Genomic DNA, 26,318 nt, shown 5'->3' with positions numbered 1-26,318 from the left:
AGTAAGCTCCATGCTCCAAAACAGGGCTCGAACTCACAACCCCGAGATCAAGACCTGAGCTGAGATCGAGAGTCGGCTGCTTCCTCCGCTGACCCACCCAGGTGCTCGGGTCGTAGTAAACTGGCTTAAATAATGTTGTGAATCTGACGTGCTAGCATTTTATCTACCTTTTTTCATCGGTGCTCTCAAGTCAGATGGGTCTGTAGTTTGGTTTGTCACCTTCTTTTTGTTTATTTTTACTACTTTTGTTAGTCTGAGATACCAGGGTTACTTTAATTTGAAATACTGAACCGGGTCGGGTGCCCGGGTGGCGCAGGCCGTTACAGCACCCCCTTCTTAGTGGGGCTCGAGTGCCGATCCCAGGGTCTTGAGATCCAGCCACAGGTCGGCTGGGTCAGCCAGAGACTGTCTCTCCCTCGCCCTCGGCCCCTCCCCCTTCTTCCTCTCTAAAATAAATAAATCAATCTTACAAAAAAATGGAAAGAAAGACTGAATGTGGGACACTTTCTATCCACCTTTATGTTCTGGGCCGTTTTAAACAGCAAGGACATTAAATTCCGCAAGGACTAAGAGAAATACACTTTATGACTGTGGAACAGGCACCTTTCATGGAGTAATTATCTGACAATTTTTCCTTTTCTCCTCTGATTATTAGTCTTTTCCAGTTTCTACTTCTTAAGCCAATTTGGCATTTACATCTGTGTAGAAAAGTGAATCATTCAAGTGAGATTTTTCAAATTCATTGAGTTACACATACTATATTCTCATAAATAAGAAATCTCTTCTGCGTATGTTCTATCCTACTTCTCACCCGCAACGCCGTACGTTTTTCCTCTTCACTCTTCACGACTGGTCTTGCCATGCTTTTACTATTCTTCTCAAAAATGCTCTTGCATTTATTCTCTGGTATTTGCTTTTCCTAATTCATTAATTTGCGCCTTAATTGTGACCCTGTATTTCTGCCTTCCTTAGATTTCTCTTTTTTTTAAATTTCTATTTCAGTTAAATTGTTATTTCATTTAGTTTATTATTTCTTAATAATAATAAAATAAAATTTGTGGCTACAGATTTTTCTTTGCATAGCTTTGGCTGAATCCCAACTGTTTTCGTCACTTACTTTGTAGCACGATTTTAATTTTCTCTTCGATCCTACAGTAACTTAGGAAGAAAACCTTTCATTTCCAAGTGACCATATGTAAATTGTCCTTTTGTTATTAAGTTCTAACCTGATTGTATTGCAGTTACAGACTGTAGCCTAAACAGTTTTTTCTTCTTGGAATTTATCAAGGTTTCATTGGAGGGTCGGCATACAACAGACCCTTAAATGTCTTCTAAGGATACTGGAAAGGAATGTATTCATGTTTGCAGAACGGACGTCTTGAGCTGTATGCATTAGATTAACTGTATTAGATAAACTATTCGAATTCATCCTGACTTCACCTAATGTTTACCATTTTCGGGGTACCACAGGCGGAAAGAGATGTTCAGGCTTCATAAAACATCGCTGCGTAACAAACCAGCCCAAAATTTATGGTCTAAAACAGTGACATTTTATTCTTTGTCAGGATTCTGTGAGTTGCCTGGTTCCGCTGTCACAGCGAATGCGGCTGGCGGAGCCCGGGGCGCTGGGCCAAGGGACCGCGGCCTCTGTCCTCTAGTAGACGCTGCGCTGCCTCTCCCCCGAGGGTGGAAGCTCCCAGGAGGGCGAGCTCCAGGGCACGGGAGCGTTTCTGAGCCTCTGCCCATACCACCCTGTTGACTAAGTCCCATGAACTGAGCAAGCACGTGGCCCAGGGTGGGAGGCTCCAGAGCCACAGGTAACCGGAAAATATGCTTCCACGGAGCCACCAAGGTGACCTCGGCCACACAAATGGGTCATGATTTGTCCTGTAGTTCTCCTATATCTCTGACAGCTTTTGCCAAAATACTCCCGTTTATATACTCCTTTTCTTTGGTGCAAATCTTCATTTTCTCGTAATGATATTGTCATCAGATTTATTTTACTTTGCATTGACAGGGCAGTTGTGCGCGTGTCTAAGATTCTTATTTATCTATTCCTGAGAGACCCTGAGGGAGGCCGAGACCCAGGGACCCTGGTCACCGCTTGAGCCGAAGGCGGACGCTCAACCGCTGGCCGCTGGGACGTCTGTCTTGCATTTATTTTTCTTCTGTTTTTTGACATTTACAGCAGCGCCGAGGACGTCGCGTGACAGCCTCGAGTCCCATTTTGTCTTCTACAAGGTGAGTGAGGACTCGGCGTCGAGTGGGGCCCGGGCACATCCAGGCTTACTCCGGCCCGACCCCCGTCTGGACTTCACGGCCCCGGCTAACCCTGCCCCCCGCCCCCCGCCCTCCGCCCCTCCCCATCCCCTCCCCCCTCCCCGTCTCCCACCTCCATCCCCTCCCCTCTCCCCGTCCCCCTCCCCCATCCCCTCCCCCCTCCCATCCCCTCCCCCCCTCCCATCCCCTCCCCCCTCCCCGTCCCACTCCCACACCCCCATCCCCTCCCCTCTCCCGGTCCCCCTCCCCCATCCCCTCCCCCCTCCCCGTCCCCCACCCCCATCCCCTCCCCCCTCCCCGTCCCCCTCCCCCACCCCCATCCCCTCCCCCTCCCCGTCCCCCTCCCCCACCCCCATCCCCTCCCCTCTCCCCGTCCCCCTCCCCCATCCCCTCCCCTCTCCCCGTCCCCCTCCCCCCCTCCCATCCCCTCCCCCCTCCCCGTCCCACTCCCACACCCCCATCCCCTCCCCTCTCCCCGTCCCCCTCCCCCATCCCCTCCCCCCTGAGGTTCCCCCTCCCCCATCCCATCCCCTCCCCCCTCCCCCTCCCCACACCCCGCCGGCCCTGCCCCCGCCCTCGGGGCGCCCCAGGGAGCCCTGCCCACGGCTGTGCCCTTCCTGCTCCCGGGTCTCGTCCCCGCAAGTCCGCGTGTCCTTCCCTCGAGCTCGAGGCGAACTCCCGGGGGTTCTTCCGTCCGACTGGGCGCCCCGGGGTCACGGCCTGGCCCCCGGGCAGTGGAGGGCGCGTGTGTGCATCGGGGTGCGGCGCCCGGAGCCCCCGCGGCGGTGTAGACCTGACGTCCCGGGCCCGCAGGGACGAGGCAGCCCCGGCGACCTGCGGGTGGGGACCGCGGACGAGGACGAGGACGAGGCTCCGATTTCCTGTTGGTTAGAGGCAAGCGCTAGACTGACGGCGGAGGCCGCAGACCCTCGGGCATTGCCTTGTGCTCCTGGACCCCCCGACACAGCAGACCTCCCCCTGCAAGCACAGTTCTCCAGAGTTGGTCACCTCGGGCGGGTGCCCCGGACCCGACCGCTGCTGCCACCCGGGAGGTCCCAAGGCTGAAGCCAGCTCGGGCCTTGCTCGGGGCAGCGAGTCTGCAGGAATCGCCCCCAACGGCGCTGGGGCCCCCCGCAGCCGAGCTTCCTCCCTCGGAACGTCCAGGCCCAAGCAGCCCGAGGGTCCTCAAGAGGTTGGGGGGGGCTGCCTCCCACCCGGCCACTGCATTCACCCCAAAGACACAGATGCAATGAAACGCGGGGACACCCGCCCCCCGGTGTTGGCAGCGGCAGTGTCCCCGGGAGCCAGTCCCCGGAGGGTGAGCGGATGCAGAAGCTTGGTCTGTACACACAGTGCAACAAGAGTGGCTCAGAAAGGGTCAACACCCACCAGGTGCTGCGCCGTGGCTGGAACTGGAGGGCATGACGCTGAGTGACCTAAGTCAGTTGGAGAAGGACAATCATCCTAGGGTCTCACTCATGGTGGAATATAGGAAATAGTGAAAGGGACCACACGGTAAGGAGGGGAACTGAGTGGGAAAAATTAGAGGAAGACAAACCATGAGAGACTCCAGACTCTGGGAAACAAAGGGTCGCAGAAGGGGAGGCGGGTGGGGGGCCATGGGGTGACAGGGTGACTGGGTGACGGGCGCAGAGGAGGGCACGTGATGGGGTGAGCACTGTGTTATACTATATGTTGGCAAATTGAATGTACATAAAATTTTTTTTTAAAGGAATCAAATCAAAAAAAAAAAAAGAACGTCCAGGCCATCTACTCACCAGCACGTCGGGGAACTGCCGAGCTCCACAGTGAGCTCCGCTGGCTTGAATCATTCAGGAAAGACTTCGGGGCTTGCGGCCCGTCACTTCCCAGATGAGTCAGGCACGAGGGAGAGGCTCCTTACAGCCAAGGGGGGCTCCTTAAACGCAGGCTGGTGACGCGAATGTGGACGGAAAGAAAGGGAAAGCGGACAGTGGGATGTTACCAGCCTGAGGACGAGGACGGAGCAGCTCTCTTGTTCGCACAGGGAGGGGAGGGGGGCGGCTTGGCGCGGGAGGGGCCGGGCTCAAGCTCGAGGCCAGGCGCACTCCTGGAGCGAGGGCCACGTGTTCCTCGGGCACCAAAGGCACCCTCAGGGCCTGGCGAGACAGCTGCCACGCCGCGAGGCGCACAGCGCTCGAACTCCGCTCGGCTCAGCCCGAGTCGTGGTCCACGCTGCTGGCACACGGGAACTTCACGCGTCCTTGGGGGAAAAGGATTTCTGGACTTTAAATGGATCCTGAGATCCCCTCCCCCGTCATTCCTTTCACCCGCTGAGAAACTAAAGTCCTCGTTCCTGAGGAAGCTGTGAACCGACCCCATGGGAAGGCGCGCTCGCACCCACACATACACACGCTCACAGCAGGCGCAGGCAAAGGCACGATGCGGCAATGATAAAATAAGGGTAATGCCAGCAAATTGAGAGAGGGGAACGGTATTTCCACTGAGAGAGATTTTCTTTAAACAACAGCTGTAACTTTAAAAAAAAAAAAAAGATTCTACTTATTCATTACAGACACACAGAGAGGCAGAGACACAGGCCAAGGGAGAAGCAGGCTCCCTGCGGGAGCCCGACGCAGGACTCGATCCCGGGACCCCGGGGTCACGCCCTGAGCCGAAGACGGACTCTCAACCGCTGAGCCCCCCGGGCGCCCCGATGACTATAACTTTTGATAAGGGACACTGCGCTAAGCATGCAGATGAATGCTTGCGCCCAGTCCCCACATCAACCCAATGAGTCCAATATCATCCTTCTTAAAAGTGTGGAAACTGAGGCAGCTTAGCAAAGAAGCCAGCACATCGGCCTTGGAACCAGCTCCTTGTGCTTTCTAGGTCAGGCTCTGCCACTTGCCGGCCTTGCACCTCCAGGTTGCTAAACGCTCTAGGTCTCATTTTCAAATAAAAGGAAGATAAGGACGATGGAATCCATCTTGTTGGTGAGGATTGTTGTCGTGAGGATTGAATGAGATCCAGAAGATGCCCAAGGCAGGGTGTTCGCGTGTTAGGATATCAGGGTTCCTCCTAGCTCTATAAATAAATGTTCAAAAATTATCTCAATTCAGTTCACCAAAAAAGTCATAGATGTAAGAAAATGCTGATGATCTGTTCGACATGAGTGAGCTGGAAGGTTCATAAAACCGTGGATGCGGACTGGCTCTTGAACACGTTGGCGGAGAATTAAGGATTTCAAAGCACTGGATGTACTTTGGAGTTCTCTGTCGTTTACAAGATACCAAATTATCTCTTGATTAAAAAGATTATATAGTCCCGAAGGGGACAAGCTCATGGGTTTGATTGTGCTGCTACTTCCCCCCACCCACGACTTGCGCGCGGGCAGCGGCCAGAGAAGGGGAGGCTGCTGAGCCCACCCCCTGCCGGGCTGGGCAGCAAGCTGGCAGCCAGAGTGGACTTGAGTGCATCCCGGCAGGGAGCAGGCCTCGCTGGGCGGCCCGGAGAACAGGACACGGGCAGTGAGGACTGACGTCCCCCCTCCCGGAACCGGCCAGCCTGGGAAGGAGGCAGAAGAGCCCCCCAACAGGGCAGCAGCAGCCAGGAGGTGGGCGCTGCAGGCGTCGGGGGGCGGGGGGTGCTCCCTGGGCCGGCGGTGCAGACGCTGGAAAAGACGTGCGGCAGGACTCCCCGCACACCTCTGGCTGCAGACCGTCAAGGGCGGGAGGGACAGTGAGGTGTCCTCTACGGAGACCTGGAAAGCAGTCGTTTCCGAAGGCCTCTTCCAGCACTGCTGTTCCGGCCCAAATGTTGAGGCCGATGGCCCGATGCGTCCTTTTTGAAACGAGGCCCCTCTGCTCCTATGAAACAAACTTAACACGACTCAACCGCGAGAGCCCGAGTTTTAGGCCAGGAAAACAGCAAGGGATTCCCTCACCCCCCAAAGAAAGTGGGTCCACCCTAAGCAGCCAGGCTGGAGGTGGCAAGAGAGGAGAGGTGGTCCCTCAGCTTGGGGCATCCGAGAAAATGGGTCACTTCCTGGGGGCATATGTCCTATGGCCCGTCCTCAGGGAACCTAGGGCTAGTCCCCAAGAAACCGATGGGTCTTCCATTCTCTACCCAGACTGTGTCCACTTGCCCAGATTTCAAGCCACATATCCCCAAAGGGCCACCCAGGTGGGTGCCGCCCCAGCAGCCCCGGTCTGGGCCCCTTTGCTGTGCTACCCTGTTCTCTGCCGGCGGGCTGGGCTGGGTGCGCTGGGGCAGGGGTCATGATGTGGGACCAGGGACCCCTGAGGGACCCTCCTCACGCCGGAGCCCAGGTCCTATGGGCGACAGCCGGCTGCTCCTAACGGTGCTGTGGCCGCGCCCCTGCGGTCACGACTTCCCCACCGGGGTGGGGGGAGCTGGGAGACCCGGTGCGCAGATTCTCTGCTGGGCTCTGGGGAGCCCCGCCTCGGGCCGAGTGTGAGCAGGCGACGGCCGACCTCGCGGGTCCCCCCGGTGGGTCCTGCTCCCCACCCCTGCCCACAGCGCCCCTGCCCGCAGACCCCCTGCACCGTCCCCGCCCGCGGCGCCCCGGCCCGCAGCGCCCCTGCCCGCAAAGCGCCCCACAGCGCCCCTGTCCGCAGACCCCCCGAAGCTCCTCGCCCGCAGCGCCCCTGCCCAGAGAGCCCCCGCCCGCAGACCCCCTGCAGCGCCCCCGCCCCCAGCACCGCCGCCCGCAGCGCCCCCGCCCGCAGACCCCCCCAGCGCCCCCGCCCGCAGAGCCCCCGCAGACCCCTCGCAGCGCCCCCCCCCGCCCCCCCGCGCCCCCGCCCCCCCAGCGCCCCCGCCCGCAGAGCCCCCGCAGACCCCTCGCAGCGCCCCCCCCGCCCCCCCGCGCCCCCGCCCGCAGAGCCCCCGCAGACCCCCCCGCAGACCCCCCCCCCCGCAGCGCCCCCCGCACCGCGCGGCGGCTCCGAGGCGGGGTCTGAGGTCGGCGCTTCCTGCTCCCGCCGCGGGGCTCCCACGTCCCGCTCGCCCCGCCCCGCCCCGCCCGCCCGCCGCGCCCCCGCCCCCGCCCCGCCCCGGGCCCGCGGGGGCGCCCCAGGCGGGCGGGAGGGGGTCCGCGCGGCCGGGTCGCGGGGGGCGGGGGGCGGGGAGGCGACGGCAACCGCCGCCCCATTTCCGCCCGCGGCCGCGCGGCAGGGCAGGGGAGCGGCGCGGAGAGCGCCCGGTCCTGCCTCCGCCCGCCCGCGCCGGGGGCCGGCCTTGCCTCGCCGGCGCCTTTTTCCCCGCAGCGCGGCGCCGCTCCGCCACTCGGGCCGGCTCGCAGGTGGGCGGGAGTCGGGCTGCAGCCGCGGAAGATGGTGCCCTCGGCCGGGCGGCTCGGACGGCTCGTCCTGCTCGCGCTGGGTACGTAGCCGCCCCCCGCCCCCCGCCCCCCGCCGCCCCCCGCGCACCTGCCGCCCCCCCGCCCCCCCCACCGCCGGGGTCGCGGGGCCCCAGGGCCGGGCTGGGCCGCGCGGAGCGGGGAGGCGGCGGGGGCGCGGGGCGCGGGGGGCGGCGGGCCCGGGCCGGTGCACCCGCCTGAACTTTAATCCGCGGCGGGGCCGGCACCGAGCCCTCGAGCCCCGCGCCCCGCGCCCCCGGCCGCGCACCTGCCACCGCACCTGCCCCCCGCACCTGCCGCCCCCCCGCGCACCTGCCCCCCGCGCACCTGGCCGCCCCCCCGCACCTGCCCCCCCCGCACCTGTACCCCCCGCACCTGCCCCCCCCGCACCTGTCCCCCCCGCACCTGCCCCCCGCACCTGGCCGCCCCCCGGCCCGCGCACCTGCCCCCCGCGGGTCCCCGGCTGCCCACGGCGGGTGCAGCGAGCGCCCGCGCCCTCCGCCCCTGAGTCCGGGGCCCCGGGACCCCTCGCCGCGGGCCGGCGCCCGGGGCTGCGCGGGCGGGGAAGGGCGAACTTCCCGGAGCCGCGGCGGAGCGCTGCGGCCGCCCTCGGAGCTCCCCTCGGCGGCAGCGGGGCCCGGGCCGGGCGGGACGCCGGACGCTCCGCTGCGCCCCCCGTGGGGCCGGGCCGGGCCGGGGCGGGGTCGGGGTCGGGGTCGCAGCCCCCGCCGGGTTCGCGGGCGCGGCTTGGGCGCTGGGGCTCGCTCGGCGCAGGTGCCCGGGGCTCAGCCCCGCAGAGCCACTTGCCAGACCCGCGCCCGCCGGAGCCTGAGCGGCCGCGCCCCCGCGCCCCCGCGCCCCCGGTGCCCACCCCCGCGCCCCCGGTGCCCCCCGTACCCCCGTACCCCGCGCCCCCACGTGCCCTCTCGTGCCCCCCGTACCCCGCGCGCCCCCGCGCCCCCACGTGCCCCCCGCGCCCCCGGTGCCCCCCAGCGCGCAGACAGAGCCGCGGCCTCCCGGTGACGCGGGCCGCGGCCGGGGCGGGGGCGGCGGGGATCCCGGCCTGGGAAGCCGCCGAGCACCGGGCGGGGAGCCGGGAGCCGGGAGCCGGGAGCCGCCCGCCCGCGCCGACACTCACCGGCAGGTGGCAGGATGGGGCGGCCCCAGGCCCCTTTCCCCAAAGCCCTTCTAAGTTTCTGTTCCGAGGGCGGCTCCGATCCGAGACCCCGGGAGGGCGGCAGGACCCCGCCGCCCTCCGACCCGCGCCTCCGGGCCCCCCAACCCCGACCAGGGCAGCTGTGCCCCGGGCCAAGCGCGCACCCGCCGGAGGCCTTACCGTGCCCATTTCACAGACGGGAAAGCGAAGCACAGAGGCCCGCAGTAGGAAGTACCGGCCGGGGTTATTGGAGTGTGGGAGAGCCGACGGTTTGAAATGTCAGCTGACCGCGGTCGCTGGAGCCCCCCTCTCTCAGCTTTGGCACTTTTCTTCTTCTTTTTTTTTTAAGATTTTATTTATTCATGAGACACAGAGACAGAGCAAGAGAGAGAGAGGCACAGACCCAGGCAGAGGGAGAAGCAGGCTCCATGCAGGGAGCCCGGTGCAGGAATCGATCCCGGGACTCCAGGATCAGGCCCTGGGCCAAAGGTGGTGCCAAACGGCTGAGCCCCCCAGGGATCCCCAGAAGGAGACATTGCACGCAGTTGTATACCCCAGAACTTGCTGTTGCCTTGGGTCTTCCATGGACTCCCAGGATCTCAAGGTGGCCTGAGGTTATTCGGTGAAAATTAGAAGCAGGAAATGAGGAAGGTGTGCAGACTGGAGGGCACCTTTGAGAGCCGCCCGCCTCCCCGTCCTACTACACGCACTCATCATGTTACTTTGCCTTTTTGCCCAAGAGCTGAACCTGACCCTTGTTTCCTCCATTGAGAAACAAATGTGTAACATAAACCTAAAGAGATTGGCCAATATGTAAAAGCTGGTTCACAGGACTCCAAAAGATGAGCAGTTGGGGCAGGGGGAGTGGGGGAGAAAGCAGAGGAAAAGAAGGCAGGAGTGCCGGTGTTTTATTTTATATTTCTTTTTTTGTTGTTGTTTTAAAGCCGTCCGTTCCGACGGTTGACTCCAGCTCCTGCCCCCACCGCGCTTTCTGCTCGATTACTAAGTAGCGCTCAGCGACGCCACATGCATCCTTAATTTGCACATTTCCTCCAGGGCTGCTTTCCTCTCTAATTTTTCTCAAATTAGTTGAAGGCAGTTACGGGCAAATCAGCAAATCTGCAAAACTGAGATCGCTCCCCTCCTTCCTAACCCCCGGAGGGACAGTCTGAGAGGGCCCCAGTTGTCTGGAGTCGCAGCCGATGCTCCGGATTCCGCGGTGTGAGCCTTGACTGATGTTTTGGCGGAGACTGAGCGGAGACGGTGGCCTAAATGGCAGCGCGGGAAATGTCATCCGGGTTCCTGTGGCGCTGCCCTCCTTGGCTGGTTTCCGTCCTCGGGCGGGCACACCTCTCGGGGGCTTGGCGGCTCCTGCCGCACGTCCTCCTCCGTGAGCGGCGTGTGTGATCCGGGGCAGGTGACTCCGCTTTTCTGTGCTTTGTGTGTCTCCTCTGTGACCCGGTGCCGCTCACAGGGCGGTTGAACATATTCCGTGAGCGTAGAACGGCGCGTGTCTTGTAAGAGCTGCAGTCACCTCAATGCCGTCGTCATCATCATCATCCTTGTTACGACTTTGAGCCCCACAGAATTCCAGGTGTCCTAGCAGGTTGTGTCCGTTCTGGAGCTGGGACAGGTTGTCTTATCTCCGCCCTTCCTAAGCTAGGAATCATCAGCTAACCTAAAAACCTACTTAATGATTTTGCGGAGTCTCGTTTGCCAGGAGCAAATGAGACTCAAGCAAGTTTGGAATTGTTTTCTTGGGCGTCATGAGTTCTTTAATTTTTGATGCAAAACATTTGTATTTCCTTCTTGACGTTCGATGGTCAGTTTATTGAAGTCACACTATGCTCCAGTTTTCTTAGTGGGAACAAAAAAACTGCATCCAGGGACACCCGGGTGGCTCAGCGGTTGAGCAACTGCCTTCGGCCCAGGGCATGACCCTGGAGTCCTGGCATCAAGTCCCACGTCGGGCTCCCTGCATGGAGCCTGCTTCTGCCTCTGCCTGTGTCTCTACCTCTCTCTCTCTCTGTGTCTCTCTTGAATAAATAAATAAAATCTTAAAAAAAAAAAACTGCACCCACCTCACAGGTTGTAATGAGCATCAGATAAGGTGGTGAATACAGAAGCTGTTTCTAAACTGTACAGAGAGGGAACTACACACAGGATGAAATTGGTTTTGTAACCCAGAAGTAAACATGGTTACGTTCCCGGCAGCTCCCAGAAGTGGGGCTGGGTGTAGCCCACGGAAGGGTCCTATTAGGACCCTGAGTGTCGTGAGGATGGTAGAGATGAAGCAGGTGGGTGGCCCTGTGCGTTGGGGACCGAGGGCCGAGTAGGGGGCATGAACCAAGACGGTCGTCTTCGCCCGTACGTGGAAGTGACGTGTTGCAGAGCCGACGGTGGGGGGGGGGGGGGGGCCTGCCCAGGACACGTGTTGTGTAGCCGCAAGTGGGGAGAGTTAGAACGTGGGCCGTAGGTGCATCTGGAAGCCTCGGAGGCTGAGTCTCCCGTATTTGCTTTTCCAAAACTTGGTTTCCTAGGATAAAGAGATCTTTCTGTAAATATTCAGTGTCCCCTGCAAAGGGGACCTTTCTTGCAGGAGCAAGTGATGCTTTGTTACTATGGTAACCTAGGAAAACGAGCTGACTTTTCCATTAGGCCTATCTCTGAGGGCCTTTTGAAAGTGTGTTTGAACAAAGTCCTACTCTGTGGGCTGAAAGGGATGGGCGGCGGGACGTGGAGCTTGGGTCAGCCGACACGGGGCGGGCCCCACCCGCCGGAGTGGGCACCCTGTGCTCGGCTTCACCCGTGAACGCTCTGAGGACCTTGCAGAGCAGCGCCCTGAGTCCCGGCCCCCTGCGGGCTCGGTGCACCAGGCTGTCCAGCGGGAGGGGGGAGGGTTTGCACGCGTGCCACGCGTCCAGGTGGGGCTCGTGCTGCCGGCGGGCAGGACAGACGGACGCTTGGAGAACCGCGGCAGCTGTGAGGCCATCTCCTGGCTTAGCCGCCGCCTTTTATCCAGGGTCCGGGGGCCGTGCGACAGCCGTGGTTGAGGAGCCATTGCCGAAGGCTGGGACTCTCGACCAGGTCTCTCAATTGTCGGGAGCGTTCTTGGCCTTTGCCCCCGCAACTGTGCTAGTCCTTGGTTAGTAGACGGAAGCTGACTGACCCTAAGCGTGTCGCACTTTCTTTTTTTGGGAGGTTGCCCAAAATTCACCATTGTCTTGCTACGGTTTCAAATACTTTCAATCCCTTCATTTAAAAGTATGAACTTAATTCTGTGCTAAAGGCTCACGTGCTTACGGTGGCGTCTAGGGGTGCCTGGGCTCAGTGGGGTCGGCGTCAGACTCTTGATTTTTGGTTTTGGTCCTGATCTTGGGGTCCTGAGATGAGGCCCTGTGACGGGCTCCATGCTCGGCACAGAGTCTGCTTGAGATTCTCTCTCTCTCCCTCTCCCTCTGCCTCTGCCCCTCCTCCTGCTGCTGCTTGTTCTCTCTCGCTAAATAAATAAATAAATTCTAAAAATTGCATCTAGATAGAGAATTTGAATACTTTTATGGTGACTTCTGGTTTTGTTTTGCTTTTTCCCCCCTTGTGAAATGTCAATTATAAAAATCTTCCATAGAATCAGGAAAGCCTAAAATCTAGGCCAGCAGAAGCATCTCTGAGGAGCTCTCCAAGTACAAGGCACAGTCCTTCAGACCAGCTCTAAAATCTGGGTAGTGTTGGGGCACCTGGGTGGCTCAGCTGGTTAAAAGCAAAGGGTCCTGGGGTCGAGCCCCACATCCAGCCAGGCCCCACCTCCCGCTCGGTGCTCAGTGCGGAGTCTGAGTGAGATCTCTTCCCTCTGCAACCGCCCCCCCGCCCCTGCCACCCTCCACTGCTCACAAGCTTGTGTGCACCTGCATGCTCTCACTCGTAAATTAAAAAAAAAAATTTTTTTTGAAATACAAATCTGGGTTGTCTTTTGAAACATCATGAATTGGTTGTATTAAATATGACTTAGAAAAAGTTGGGAGTTTGTTGAAATGGAATTTTATGTATTTGCTAGTGCAATATTGTAAGGTCTTGAGAGAGGTTGTGGGAGGACCTGTTTTACTGCACTCTAGCATGTTCTTCCTTAAATCTTTGGCAATCGTTTGATCCACCGCCCCCCCCCACCCCCCGCACCCAGTTCTCATATGTTTAAATTTGAGGTTGTTAGCCATGGAATTGATTTGATTTTTGCTTTCTTTTCTTTTGTTTCATTTAACTTTCTATGCTCATTAGCGTTTCACATCAGTCCTTTTTCCCCCCTTAAATCAGAGGAAACACCGTTCCACGTGGAGTCTCTCCCCTGGTCGAGTGAATTCTATGCACAGCACTTTTGCTTTTCATGCTTTCTTGTCCCCTTTCTTACCTTGAAGAGCTCTCACTTTCCCCCACCTTGTTGTTTGCGTTTCTCAAGTGCGTGTGGAGAGATGGTCAGGGCTTCCTCAAGAAGGGATGGACACACAACCCCCTTGTGCGACCTACGGAACACCAGCCTGCCAGTGCCTGGCCTTTCCTGGTTTCAATCTTTGAATATGTTGACTTTCCTGGCTGGGAACCCTAGCAGCAGGGTTCTGGTCCCTCCATGTCCTGCCGCGGACCAATCCTGGCCGGTGCTTGTCCTCTTTGGTAGCGTGCGGGTGCTTTGGAGGCGGAGATCCGAGGTCTCCATCTCTGCCCTTAGCCCACGGAGCTAGGCTGACCCTGTTGGGGTGCCCAGTACCGGATTCTCCAGGGGATAGACTCAGTCGGCAAATACTTGGCCACAGAGTTAACATCCATACTGAGAAACTCTTCATTGTAATAATCAAACGGGGTCGCATATGAAGTCTAGCAACACAGATGCAGTTAGTCTTCAGAATCCCCGTGTTACGGTTATTTTTTAAAAATAGATTAGGATTTAGTGTCTTTAATGATCACAGAATCATTCTTTCCCTCTAGATTATTTAGACGATTCTAGAAAGCATGAGAGAAACAGTGTTTCCGTGACCTGTAGTCCCCCCCCCAACAATAACCACGTTTTGTTATATGGCTGAGACACTGTTTGAAAGCGTCTGTGTTTCTGATGGACTTGTGCTGTTTTAACTTCTTGTTTTTGCAACCTAACAACCCTTATGATAAACATTTTTTTATGTCATTAAACACTCATTCTTAGCGTCATTACATCATTCTTAGAGGCCCGGAAGTAATCTGTTAACTATATTTACTATAATTTAACCCGTTCTGAAACCCTTTTGGCCCTATAGATTTTCCCCATTCTTCACTGTTATGAAGAATCCACACGCTATTGTTGGGAACGTAAATCGATGCGACTTTTCGGGAAGGCAGTGTGGCAGTGGCCGACACTCTTAAGGGGGCATAACTCGGGTCATTAGTTCTACCTTTTGATACGATCCTACGTAAATACTTGCCTAAATGTGCAAAGACAAAATGTAAAGGAAGGCGATTGTTGATTCAGTTTATAACAAGTTGCCGGTACCTACTGCTGTAATTATTTAAGGAGATTCCTTAATAAGTCATGTGACGTACAATGATTTACCATGTATCTATTTAAAAGAATAAAGGTTCATGACATCTTACATCGAGAAAGGCATAGAACCCTATGCATGATGCCCTGCCTTGGTTTGAATTGGTTAGATTTTTTGTAACAAGCTGATATTAAATCCATAATGACTAAAAAAAAAAAAAAAAAAAAATCCATAATGCCTGAGGTCCCGGAAGGTAAAGGATACAACAGATGTTTTTGTACGTAAGTGTTTGGCCCATCTTTATTTAGGATAAATTCCTAGCAATTGGCCTTTTCTCCCACAAGCAGTGTATAAATGCCATTTTCTTGAATCTTCCCTAACACAAGAAGTTAGTTTTAACACTTGCCAAGTTGATTGGAAAAAAAAAAGACCTCCACCCAATCTTCATAGTATTTGTTAGCATGACTCAGTTTATTCATTGGCCATGTCCTCTTGTTTGCACCTTAACCTTTTCAATGTTTTTTCTTATGGATTGATTATCCTTTTCTTAGAGCTTTATAACACTTTATATAAGAAGGATCTTGATACTTTGCAATATCCTGTTTATTGTATGTCTTTTACTGATTATGGTGTTTTTGATTTTTATCAAAAGGTTATTTTTATGTAGCAGGAACTAGAAAAATAAGCCTTTCCCATATGGCTTCTACCTTCACTTACACATTTAGGAAAACCTCCCCTGGCCTAAGATATGGCAAATATTTGCTTATTTTTATCTCCTAAGTCTCTCTTATATTATGTTGACCTATTGTACCCAGAATTTATTCTCATGTATGGTGTAAGGTACAACTTAAAATCTCATTAAAAAAAAAAATAGCCAAACACTTACCAGTCCCAATTGCTATTTATGGAATAATCTATCTTGTCTACTGTGGTTTGAAATTCCATTTATATCACGTGCTAAATTCTTAGAAGTACTTGAATCTGTAGAATTTTATTTTGGTTCTGCTATTTTGCATTTTTGCACTTACTGTGAACTTGTTCATTCATGTGTTCTGCAAACATGTATTGAGCACCTGTTGTTTGCCGAGAGCGCTCCTAGCGGCTAGGGAATCCGCTTAGAATAAGACACGGAGCTTGTGTTTTAGTGAGTTGGACACTTCCCACTGCTCTCTATTGTAACTGGCTGTTGCTAGTATTTAAAGCTTAAAAAAAAAAATATATATATATATATATATAGTAATGGGTTTTGTTGATTCTAGTAGTCCTTCAGTTTATTCCCTTAGGTTTGCAGGCACATGATCATATAATCTGGAATAGTGACATCTTTGCCTCCTTTCTTTTAATATTTTTATCTTTTATTACTTAGCGCACCGACTGGAACTTCAAGAACATTTTTTTAAAAGTCAGTAGATATGCTTGTGTTTTTCTTGACTCACTGCTAGGTTTGCATCATTTAACAGTTAAGTATGAGGATGACTTTGTTGTGAGAACGTCTCTATACGTGCGTATATATGAAAATGTGTGTGTGTCTGCTTACGAACCCACTTTATCGCATTAGTAAAATGTGCTTCTCTTCACAACTTTCTAAAATATTTGGCATTTTGCTTTGCTTTTTAAAGAAGAGGAGATGATATGAGCTGTGGGTTTTGTTTTTTTTTCAGATGTTTTGAGGACTTTTATTGATTCGCTTATGTTAGAGGCATCCTTGAATTCCCAGGATGCACCCTCCGTGGTATTATTCTCTGGGCTTACCTCTAGATTTGATCTGTTCTGAAGTGTTTGGGGACCTTGGTTTTTTCTTTTCTTTTCTTTTTTTTTTTTTTTTTTTTTTAGGTTTTGATAGCAACAATGTATCAGCTTTATAAAATACATTTTTTTAAGATTTTATTTCTTTATTTGACAGAGAGGGAGGGAGAAAGAGAGCGTGAGCTGGGGGAGAGGTGGAGGGAGAAGCAGGCTCCCTGTGGGGAGCCCGACGCGGGACTCGATCCCGGGACCCTGGGGTCAGGCCCTGAGCCGAAGGCGGATGCTCAACCGCTGAGCCCCCCGGGCGTCCCTATAAAATACACTTTAAAAGCTTCCATCTGTGTTATGCTCTCGAATAGGTGAAATATCATGGATGTAAGTGGCTTTGTGAAGGCTTGAAAGAAATTGCTAGCGGTCAGTTTAAGTTCTCCTCCCCATGAGTCATTGGTAATTATCTTCCTCACAATCTCTTCAATTCGGATTTCTAAATTTTGGGCATAGATTTTATAAATAATCTCCTTTTAACTTGAAGTTTTCTTTTGCATCTGTGGCCCATGTGACTTTACCAAACAGCAAAATTAAGTAAGCACCTAGGCCCCCCAAATAAAATCCATTTTCAAGTTTGTTTTTCTGGATATAATACTTTAGGGGGGAGGGGACCTTTCTTTTTCATCTTAAACCAAAATCACGTGAGGGCTTCATTTTAATAGTGCGCCCAGGAGCCCGGGGAAGGAGCTCGTTCATCTGCCTAACCGCACACGGTGCCGCTTCTGAGTCGGACGCTGCGTGGCCTTGTACTTCGTAGCAAAGGCCGCGGACTCCTTTCTGTTGGTTCCTTCAGCTTGAAAAAGTTTCAAAACCTCCAGGTTCGCTGGTGTGTCCATTAGATGCTACTCAGGCATTTGAAACAAGACAACCAGTGCTCCTGTGGGAGATTTTTGCTGCTGTTGGCTCATTTCCTCTGGGGTTATTTTTTAAGATCGGAACGTCTAGGTGAAAACTGGATTCTTACAAAGACACCGTATCTCCAGCTTGGGTTCTTTTAGGGCCTCTGATCCAAGTTTGAATGAGGTCAGTAAACAATTCTCCTGGGCACTTAAAGGACGGACGCACCTCTCCTGCTCCTTCGTCATCTCCTGCCAGGTCAGAGGCATTCTCCGGGTAATTACTGCACTTCCGAGAGGCGCAGGAGATTAACTGGCTAAATGGTGCACGAAATGTGGTGACACAAAAGCGGCTGAAGCTGATAAATGGGAGGTTTGCAATTACACACTCTGCTCCCTCCCCCTGCCAGGCACTGGGAACCAACCCGGCAGAAACACACCCAACGTACGTCTCTTGGTAAAAAGAAAAAGCCTAAGACCTGTCAATTTTACCAGGGCCGTGGCTCCGAGGCGCGGGCCTATAAGCCAGGGTCCAGCCTATTCACCCTCCAAGTCCCTGAGCTCAGGTGGCAACTCTGGGCTGGAGCACTTCTCACCTGGAACAGTTTCTGGATTATTATTTTTGCACTGGGGGAGCATGTCATCAGGCCGGTTTGCATGCTGTTCACGCTCCCTGCCAGCAAATTTGAACAATGACAGATGTTTTTTGCACATAGCAGACCTTGAGTGTTATAATTAGTGTTTCAGGGGATGACTCATAGGCCCCTGAACCGGAATGAAAGCAAGCTTGGGGCCTGAGCATTATTTAGGGAGGTGAGGTAAACTCCTAGGCCACACAGATGGGAACTCCTCCTGGATCTAGACTCTCTCTGAGCCCCATCAGCCACTCCCCAGCCATGCAGAGAAAACCCCAAAACACACACACTTCTGGGGCAGGCCACTTACCGTTCAGAGAACCTGCACCCGCTCTGTCCAGCACCTCCCTACCTGGGCCTTCATGAAGTCTCACGTGCTCTTCTTCCAAAGCGATATCAAAATCAGAATCTACAAAGAGAAGAATCAAGAAGCGCCCCCAAATCAGACTCCCCAGAGACCTCCTCTTACTAGGTTCAACTAGCGACTATCCTATCAGATCTCTTTCTCTCCGTGGGTAGAGATTTTCATATACTCACCTTTTCCTTTTTGTTTTTTAAGATTTTATTTATTTATTCATGAGAGACACAGAGAGAGAGGTAGAGACACAGGCAGAGGGAGAAGCAGGCTCCACGCAGGGAGCCCGATGTGGGACTCGATCCCGGGACCCTGGGGTCACGCCCTGGGCCGAAGGCAGGTGCTAAACCACTGAGCCACCCAGGAATCCCCTCACCTTTTCCTTTAAAGAAAAAAAAAGGCATCTGGTATTTTTTCAATTTGCTTTTTACTTACAGTACGTAGGGAAAATCTTTCTGTGGCAAAAATACAAATATATCTATCAACCTCCCCTTTTATTTGATGACTGCACACATTCCGTTGTTGGACCCTGCCGTTGTGTATTTACCCGTCCCTTGTGGGTAGAGATGTGGATTATCTCAAGCTCAAATCCTCAAACCCCAAGTGAAAACTCTTACAGCTACATCGTTACCAGTATCTTCTATGGCCAGATCCCTAGAAATGGACTAGGAGGTCTAAAGGGACACGCTTTTTTCAGCCCATTTAATACGTTCTGACCATCTGCCCTCCAGAAAAGCTGTACAGATTCATACTTCTGCCTCCTGTTGCGATGCCTATTTGTTGGCAAACGAGCCCTATGATTAATATCACAATTTTCTAGATTCTGCTCGTTGCGTTGGCAAAATGGTATCTCATTGTTTTAATTTGTATTTGTTAAAAACCAACGTTTGGTACATTGGCTGCTTTTTCACGTTTGAGCCTTTGCATTCATTTTCTTGTGAATCAGACTAGGTTTAGGGCATGTCATTTTCTTACCGATTTGTGAACAGTTCTTAAGAAGATATATTGAAAACGTTCCCTTCGTCTTGCTGGTCACACTTGGATGTGCTGTGCTTGGGTTTACAGAAAACGACTTCGTTCTTGTCTTCCAAGGCCTTAGAAGCTGTTCGTTGTTCCTTTATGACCCCTACTTGGGGCAGGAAGGGATTTGCCGTCCCTCTTTGAAATCTCAATCCCCCTTCTACTTTTTTATTCATGATAGACCTAGAGCAAGAGGCAGAGACACAGGCAGAGGGGGAAGCAGGCTCCATGCCAGGAGCCCGACGTGGGACTCGATCCCGGGACCCCGGGGTCACGTCCTGGGCCGAAGGCGGCGCTCAACCGCTGAACCCCCCGGGGATCCCCATACCTGTGCTTTAGGTCTAATTTGCTTCTCTAAGTTTTCCCAAGACGAAAACTTAGATCAATGATTTTAGATCGTTCTTCTCTTTCTAGAGCATTCATTCGGTGACGTCCATTTGTCTCTAAGCACCGTTCTGGCCGCGTCCCACAAATGAGCTGCATTTCCATTTTTACTCGGTCCGCAGCATTATGCTCCTGGGGTGTCCCCCTGAGCCCCGTGTTCTGGAGGAGTGTCCCGTTTCATTGCCGGTACCGGGGGATTTTCCGGCTGTTTGTGTCGACGGGTTTGCGGCACCTGCGTCCCGGCGGCGAGCGGAGCTGCGGACTGTCTGGCCGCCCCGATGGCTGGCGCCCGTCCTGGGGGGTGGGCATGGGGCCGGGCACTGAAGGCCGCCCGTGTGTGGCTGTCGGTGCCCTCGGGCTGGCCCAAGGATGGTGCCCGTCCTCTCTGATGCCCGCCAGCGGCTCAGTCCCCTCCAACGGTGGGTGCCGAGTGTGACGGGAGCAGTGGCTGCACCTGTGCCCGGCGCTGTGCCCTCCTTAGTGAGCAGGACGCTGTCTCCGGGTCGCTGGGGCCCACGGGTTGTCCCTGGTGGAGCCTCAGGCCACCAGGTGCCCAGCGCACAACCTCCCGTTTGCCCCACGAGCGACCAGTCGGTGCGTCGTGCCCCTTCCCTCCGCGCCCGCCGTCACTCCAGGTTCCCACACTTGCGCCGTGTGCGCCTCGAGATGGTGGATCTTGCACACAGGCCACCGCTTCAAGGTCTTGTTTGGAATCCTCTGTGAGGCGTGAGGTTTTCGGCAGCAGGACCCCCAGCAACCCCTCAGTTGGGGCTTAGGCTTCGGGGCCGGGTGACCACTGTGGCGTGGGCTTGCTCGCCTTCCTCCCTGCAATGGCAAACCAGGCGGCCCCACCTCTGTGGACCTCAGCCACAGGAGCAGGAGGCGCGTGGAGCTCCCCACCGTGGTCCCCGCGGCTGCGGTTGCTGCTGCCCAAGCTGGGACCCAGCAGCTCCCGGGCCCACCCGCCCAGACCCTGGTCACCGGGCCTGTGGTACAGAGCCCGGCGCTGGCAAGCACAGTGGGAGCCACCAGCTCCAAATGGGGGGGTCTTCAGTTGTCTGGGGGGACCTGGGCTCCATGTGGGTCATGCGTGGAGCAGACCGTTGTGGGGTGCCTGTGGGCTTGGTACCCCCAAGCCTCACCCCCGGGCGCGGGATCCCGGCCTGTCGCGAGGCTGGCAGGTCTGCAGCTGGACGGGAGGCATGCGGTGGGCGCCGTGTGCTGGGGAGCAGGCTGTTGGGGCACGAGGCGAGGCCGCCGGGGAGCGGAGGCCACCACCACATGACCCTGGCCCTGCTTTCCGGTCTCACGTGGGGCATGAGCCCCCCAAGCCCACGCACTCCCCGGGACGTAAGGCGCTTATCCCCTCCATGGGGGGAGCTGAAGCTCCGCAACGGGGCAAGCCAAGGATTCGCACCCGGGGCCCTCGCTGCCCTGGCCGTCCTGCTGCTCTGTGGCGCTCGCAGAGGGCTGTGGGTGCAGGAAGCGCCGTTCTGTGGCCGACGTGAGGCCAAATGATGGCACAGCCTCTCCCTGAAGGTTTGCGTTCAGCACAGGGGCAGTGATGGTCCTGCCGCCGTCCCCCCGGCCAGCTCGGCAGGTCGTCCCCGAGGCCCGGGCCGGGCGGGCTGCTCGGCCTCCTCACCTGCCCAGGTGACACGGCCCGGGCATTAGCAGGGGACGGCAGAGCCTTTGCCACTTCTTGGTTGACACGTTTGGCTGGTCGCCGCCCCGCAGGTGGAAGCTGCGTTGGCACAGTTGCTAGCAGCTGCCACGTTACGGCTCTTCCCCTTGACATTCCCTGGGACGCGGCCCCCTTCGTGTGCAGGGACCTCACCCGGGGGCGGCATTCGTCTGTGGCCCTTGTGACGTGGAGAGGATCGTGGGGCATCCGGGTCCTCAGGTGTGAGCGGGGCCGTGCGTGCCCATTAAAGGCGGGTGTTTTTCCCCGTGAGGCGACTAAAGGGGCCGTGCCCTGCGTTGGGCCCCCAGGTGCCCTGCGTGGAGTCCGCGGCGGCCGCTTCACTTTCACGGGCGACCTGCCCCAGTGCCTCTTCTTGCTGACCCAGAGACATGCAAACTAGCTTCCAGCGTCTGTTTGGCAGCCTTTACGGGGGCGGCGTGCTCCCCCGAGCGGTGGGGAGGCCCCGCCAAGCTCACTCCCCCAAAGTGCACGCCCTGCCTCGGCCCCCAGCGGCCCTGCCCTGGAGCCGCGTCGGAGCATCTGTGCCTTACCTGTTTATTCTGTGCATCCGTGACCAGGATGCATCCCTCGGTACCGGAAAGGCCCAAGGGATTATTTTTCAGGGTCTAGGAATACTCAAAAATGTTTCCATATATTGGGGCGCCTATGTCCGTCGAGCGTCCGACTCTTGATTTCGGCTCAGGTCGTGATCTCAGGGTCGTGCGATCGAGCCCTGGGTCGGGCTCCCGGCTGGGCGTGCGCCTGCTTAGGATTCGCTCTCTGTCTCTCTCTTTCTCTCAAGAGAAAAAAATAAAGTTTGCGTATAAATCAGCGGTGATTGCCCGTTGGCGTCGATGGAGCACTTTTGCAATGACAGGCCCCTTTCTGAGAAGAAAAAAACCGAGATTTTTGAAAATCACTGTTTCATTTAAAGGACCTTGCTTGACGACCCTTCCCTGGACCGCTCTCCAGCTCGAGTCCTCGGCCCCGCCGCCCCCGGGAGAGTAAGGGGAGGAAAGGCCAAGGCTTCGGGCGGCCAGGACACCTACCGCCTCCGGCCCCGGACAGCTGGGGAGACAGCACCTCCTCATAGCAGCCCTGTCGCCCTGAGAGCAGGGGGCCTGCGGGGCTTCCGCGGGGCGTGTCGGGCTGCGCGGGGCTGCCTGGATCTGCACTGCCGTCGCCCCGTCCCCACACCCGCTACCTGATCACTCTTCCTGCGACCGGTGCTCTTGCGGGGTGACGTTCAGCAGCAGAACAAGAAGAAAGGCCCCGTGGGTCCGAGTGCCCCCCGCCCGTTGGCTCGCACCCTGGCCCGAGGCCCAGGCAATAACGGGGGGACATAGCTGGGATGACCCTGGGATCGTCCAACAGTGACGACAGCCACACCCGACCCTTAGATGGGCCTCCCCTAGTCAGGGGGCGGGCTGGCCTGGGGGGGCGTCTTCAGGCTGAGGATGGAGCCGCTGTGTCTGTGCCCACAGCTGGTGGGCCCGGGGGAAGGGGGTGACGGGGTCTGACCTGGGGTCTGCCTCACTGGGTAGGCAGGCGCCCAGGGAGGGGACCCGGGAGCGAGGAAGTAGGGCCTGGGCCCCGGGGCGTCCCCACTCGGCAGGATCCGCTCAGGGGGCTGGGACATCACCCCATTCCACCTTCTAGATAAAGTCGTTGACTTTTGCATAAAAGTGCATGTTGGTGCCCAGTGAGGTCATCGGCCCTGTGTCCCCAGCCCCGTGTCCCCCGGGGTCGGGGGGTGGCCAAGGGCTGGGCCAAGGTTGCTGCCAAGGCGGGACGTTGAGGGCGGAGACCCAGAGCCCAGAGTAGGCCCGCGGTCTGTCCATCTGCAGCCTGCGTGCTGTGGCGGCAGGTGGCTGCAGCCGTCGTGAGCCCGGGAGGCCCCAGTCCAGCCCGCGGGCCGCGTGGGAGGCGCGGGGTAAGCAGGGTGCACCCAGCCAGCTCCCAGGAGGCCGTGAGCCCATGTCGTCGTCCAGGCGCCAGCGCCTCGCAGCTCCTCCTGGACGTGGAACGTGGGTCCCGGCTCTGAGCCTGCAGCTACCTGGACAGGGTTCCGAGGCCCCGGCCGGGGCTGCCCCAGGGCACACACGTCACCCGGCGTGGAGACCTCCAGGGGAGCCCGGGGATGCTGCGCAGACTGAAGGGAGCCGTCAGTGAGAGCCCCTCGGGGAAGCGAGAACATCAGGATCAAGAGACCTGGAGTCGTGTGGCTTCGACGCCGTGGGTGCTGAGCCTGCCGGCGGGTCTCTCCACCCCGTGCTCTCGGGCGGTTGGTTGTCTGCATGTTTGCTTTTTAATTTTTCGAGAGGGACGGAGGTCCTCCCTCTGAGGTGGACGGGCAAGGTTTGGGAAGACGTTGACGTTTGAACCAGGCCTTGAAGGTCGCCCTCGGCCTAGGAAGGTGGAGAGGACGCAGGGGCAGGTGTGGACAGCGGGAGAAGGCCAAGGAGTCTTCTTTCCACCCTGTCGTATGGAACCGACCACATCTCGCATCCCCCCCCTCACCTGGACTTCTCGGTGGCCTCATCCCTGCTCTTCCAATTTCCAGTCTTGCCTCCACAAGGCTTCTTCCCTTCCCGGTGTCCCAGACGATGCTCCTGACACCTACATCCAGTGCCATCGTCCCTCCACTCAAATGTGTCCAGCGTGGAACCCAGACCCCTGGCTGTCCCCTGGCCTCTCCCCAGCCTTGTGTCCCACCACCGTCCTGTTCCACCTTCTTGCTCTTCCTTGAACACGCGGAGTTCACTCCTAGCTCAGCACCTTGGCCTTTGCTGTTCCCTCAGCTTTGGGTGCTCTTCCCCCCGACATTTGCAGGACTGGTTCCCTCATTCTGTTCAAGTTGCCGTTAGATGTCACCGGTTGCGACCCTGTGACTCTATTTCCCCGTCCTCCTCTCTCTCTCATCATCATCCCATGATGAAGGAAATGCTCCGGTGTCTGGACTACTTCTTGGAGAGCTCCCGCCACAGAAACGTTCTACAGGTGTCTTCTTATTCCAGAATGAAAGAACCTAGATTTTACAGAGTCCGCGTTAGCCGCTCCTGCTCAGCTAGGACCCCAAGTGTTGGCCTCTGTGGGTGGCTCTCCCTGACCACCTCCGGATGGTCCAATGGGTTGAGCTCGGAAAGGAACCGAATTCGTTCAACAGGTGCTGTCGAGAGCTCGCCCCGTGTCGGGTGCTGTTCTCGGCGCCCGGGGTTCAGCCAGCTGAGAAAGTCCATCTCCCCCGACACGTCACTTGTTACCATGGAGACGGGAGATAAGCCCACGTATGACCGTGTCGGAGACGGAGGGGAAGCCGCTTGCTTCATCACCTTGCTGGGAGGTCTTCCCGGAAGGATGATTTTGGGCAATTCAGAGCCCCCCCCCCCCCCGCCGTGCTCTCTCGTTCTTTCTCTGCCTGAATTACTGTTTGCAAGGACAGGAGGAGGGCCGTGGAGGTGGTCTCCGTGACGGTGGCTTCACTGGGGTCCGATCAAGGCCGAGCCTGGCACCCACCGGGGAGCCCACGCTCAGATGTGGCCAGAGAGCCAAGAAACTGGGTGAAACCACCATCTAGCAGGTCTTGTTTGCTGCTGCCTCGGCCTTGGAGCTGACAGCTGGTGGACAGCTTTGAAGATTGTGTTCACGGCCCATCCTCAGCTGAGACCACGTGTCCACGACGTGCTACCTGTCGTACGTTAGGAGTCGCCGGAGCAAGACCAGTGGCCCCGGAACCGCAATACCGGGTTTCCTTGGTTTTCACAAGGCCTCAGGTCCCCGCCACAGCCTTCCCAGGAGGACATTTTCCCTGAACTTAGGGAAGCCCCAGGACGGGACACGTTGGAACGTAGAGTAAATAATCCAGCTTCATAGTGTTAGAATTGTCACCGGCTGTCTTTCTAATGGACTTTTGTTTCTTTATTTTTTAGTAGTTTCAGGTTTAATAGAAAAATTGAGTGTAAAGTACAGAGAATTCCCATAACTTCCCCTACTATCACCCTCTCGCTTGAGACGGTACAAGTACTACAATCGACGAGCCAATGTCAGCACATTGTTATTAACGAAAGTTAATGTTTTTCTAACCAAACAAACAAGCAAACAGCAGAATTGGGCCTATAAGTACAGGGAACAAATGGGCGGTTTCCAGGGGGGTGGGTGTGGGCAAAAGGGGCACAGAGGGGCGTCCAGGCTCCCAGGCACAGAGTGACTGTGGTCATGGGGCGCCAGGCACAGCAGACGGAGGAGACCTGTGGGATCTGCTGTGTCTCGTGGGGACGGCGGAGGCGCGCTGGCGGCGAGCACAGCACGACCTCTAGGAGCGGTCACATCGCTGTGCGTGCACCTGAAACTCATGTGACGCTGTGGGCCAGCCGTGCTCAAGAAATAATAATAATAGTCCGGAGAAGGGCATTAAGAAGTACCGATGGGCCCCACGGACTCAACCACAGGGTCGTTTAGAGTCATGACTGATGGCCGACAGTCACGGCTGAAGGGCGGACCATCCCGTTCTGCAGTGTGGGTGGTACTCACAGGAAGAGTTCGGGTCTGAGCCTACAAGAGAAACATTCAGAAGGAGAAACCCCAAACTGCTGAGAAAAGTGGTATCGTGCCCCCCCACCACACACACAAAAAAATGTTCATACTTTTTAACGTTGAATTTAACCCGAAATCCGCAGTCTGCACTAGTGCTGATTCTCTGTGTCGTCCGTTCTGGGACGTGTGGCAGATGAGCCCCCGGCCGTCGTGAGTCCCGCGGGGTCGCTGCTCTGGCCAAGGCCCCGTCTTCCCCTGTTGATCTCCGTGCCCCTCCTCCTGCACCGCTGTCACCCACCCGTCTTCTCAGTCTCCGTGTGTTTCCTTTTCCGGGATGTCCTAGAGTTGGACTCGCAGTTTAGAGCCCCTTTGGATTGGCTTATTTCACGTAATACGATGCGTCCAGTTCTCCAGTGTCTGGATGCACCACGGTCTGTCCTTCACCCCGAGGGGCCTCTTGGCTCCTTACAAGTGTCGGCGGTCAGGCTGCTGCACGCGTGTGAGTTAGGAGTCAGGCCGCTGCACGCGTGTGCACAGGTTTCCTTGTGGACCCGAGTTCTCGGTCATTTGGGTCAATACCAAGAAGCTCTGCTGCTGGACCACATGGTCCCACGAGGTTGCACTTTGCCGCGAACTACTCAGCTGTCCCCCAAGCAGCTGTACCGTCTCACCCGCGGGTTTGCTTCTCACATCACCTTCATTTATTGAGTCTGGTTGTTTCCCAGGCAATGCCTCAGAAGCACGCCGAGCGTCCGCCGACACCCTCTTCTCACCGCGCTCC

The 26,318-nt window shown here is 56.5% G+C and overlaps 1 protein-coding gene across 1 annotated transcript in view; it reads left to right on the top strand.

Annotated features, from left to right (window-relative positions):
- The first annotated feature begins 7,385 nt into the window (after positions 1-7,385).
- The window catches only part of TGFA (transforming growth factor alpha), an 80,935-nt gene continuing 62,002 nt past the window's right edge, over positions 7,386-26,318 (top strand). Inside the window, exon 1 of the mRNA XM_041754124.1 lies at positions 7,386-7,665. Within this exon, the coding sequence (XP_041610058.1) occupies positions 7,617-7,665 (49 nt within the window). The 5' untranslated portion in view covers positions 7,386-7,616. The remainder of the gene's footprint in view (positions 7,666-26,318) is intronic.

The sequence above is a fragment of the Vulpes lagopus genome, chromosome 5 (genome assembly GCF_018345385.1).
Source record: "Vulpes lagopus strain Blue_001 chromosome 5, ASM1834538v1, whole genome shotgun sequence".
Taxonomy (NCBI): Eukaryota; Metazoa; Chordata; class Mammalia; order Carnivora; family Canidae; genus Vulpes; species Vulpes lagopus.
Note: the sequence above shows the minus strand (reverse complement) of the source record. Positions and strands in the feature narration are given on the sequence as shown.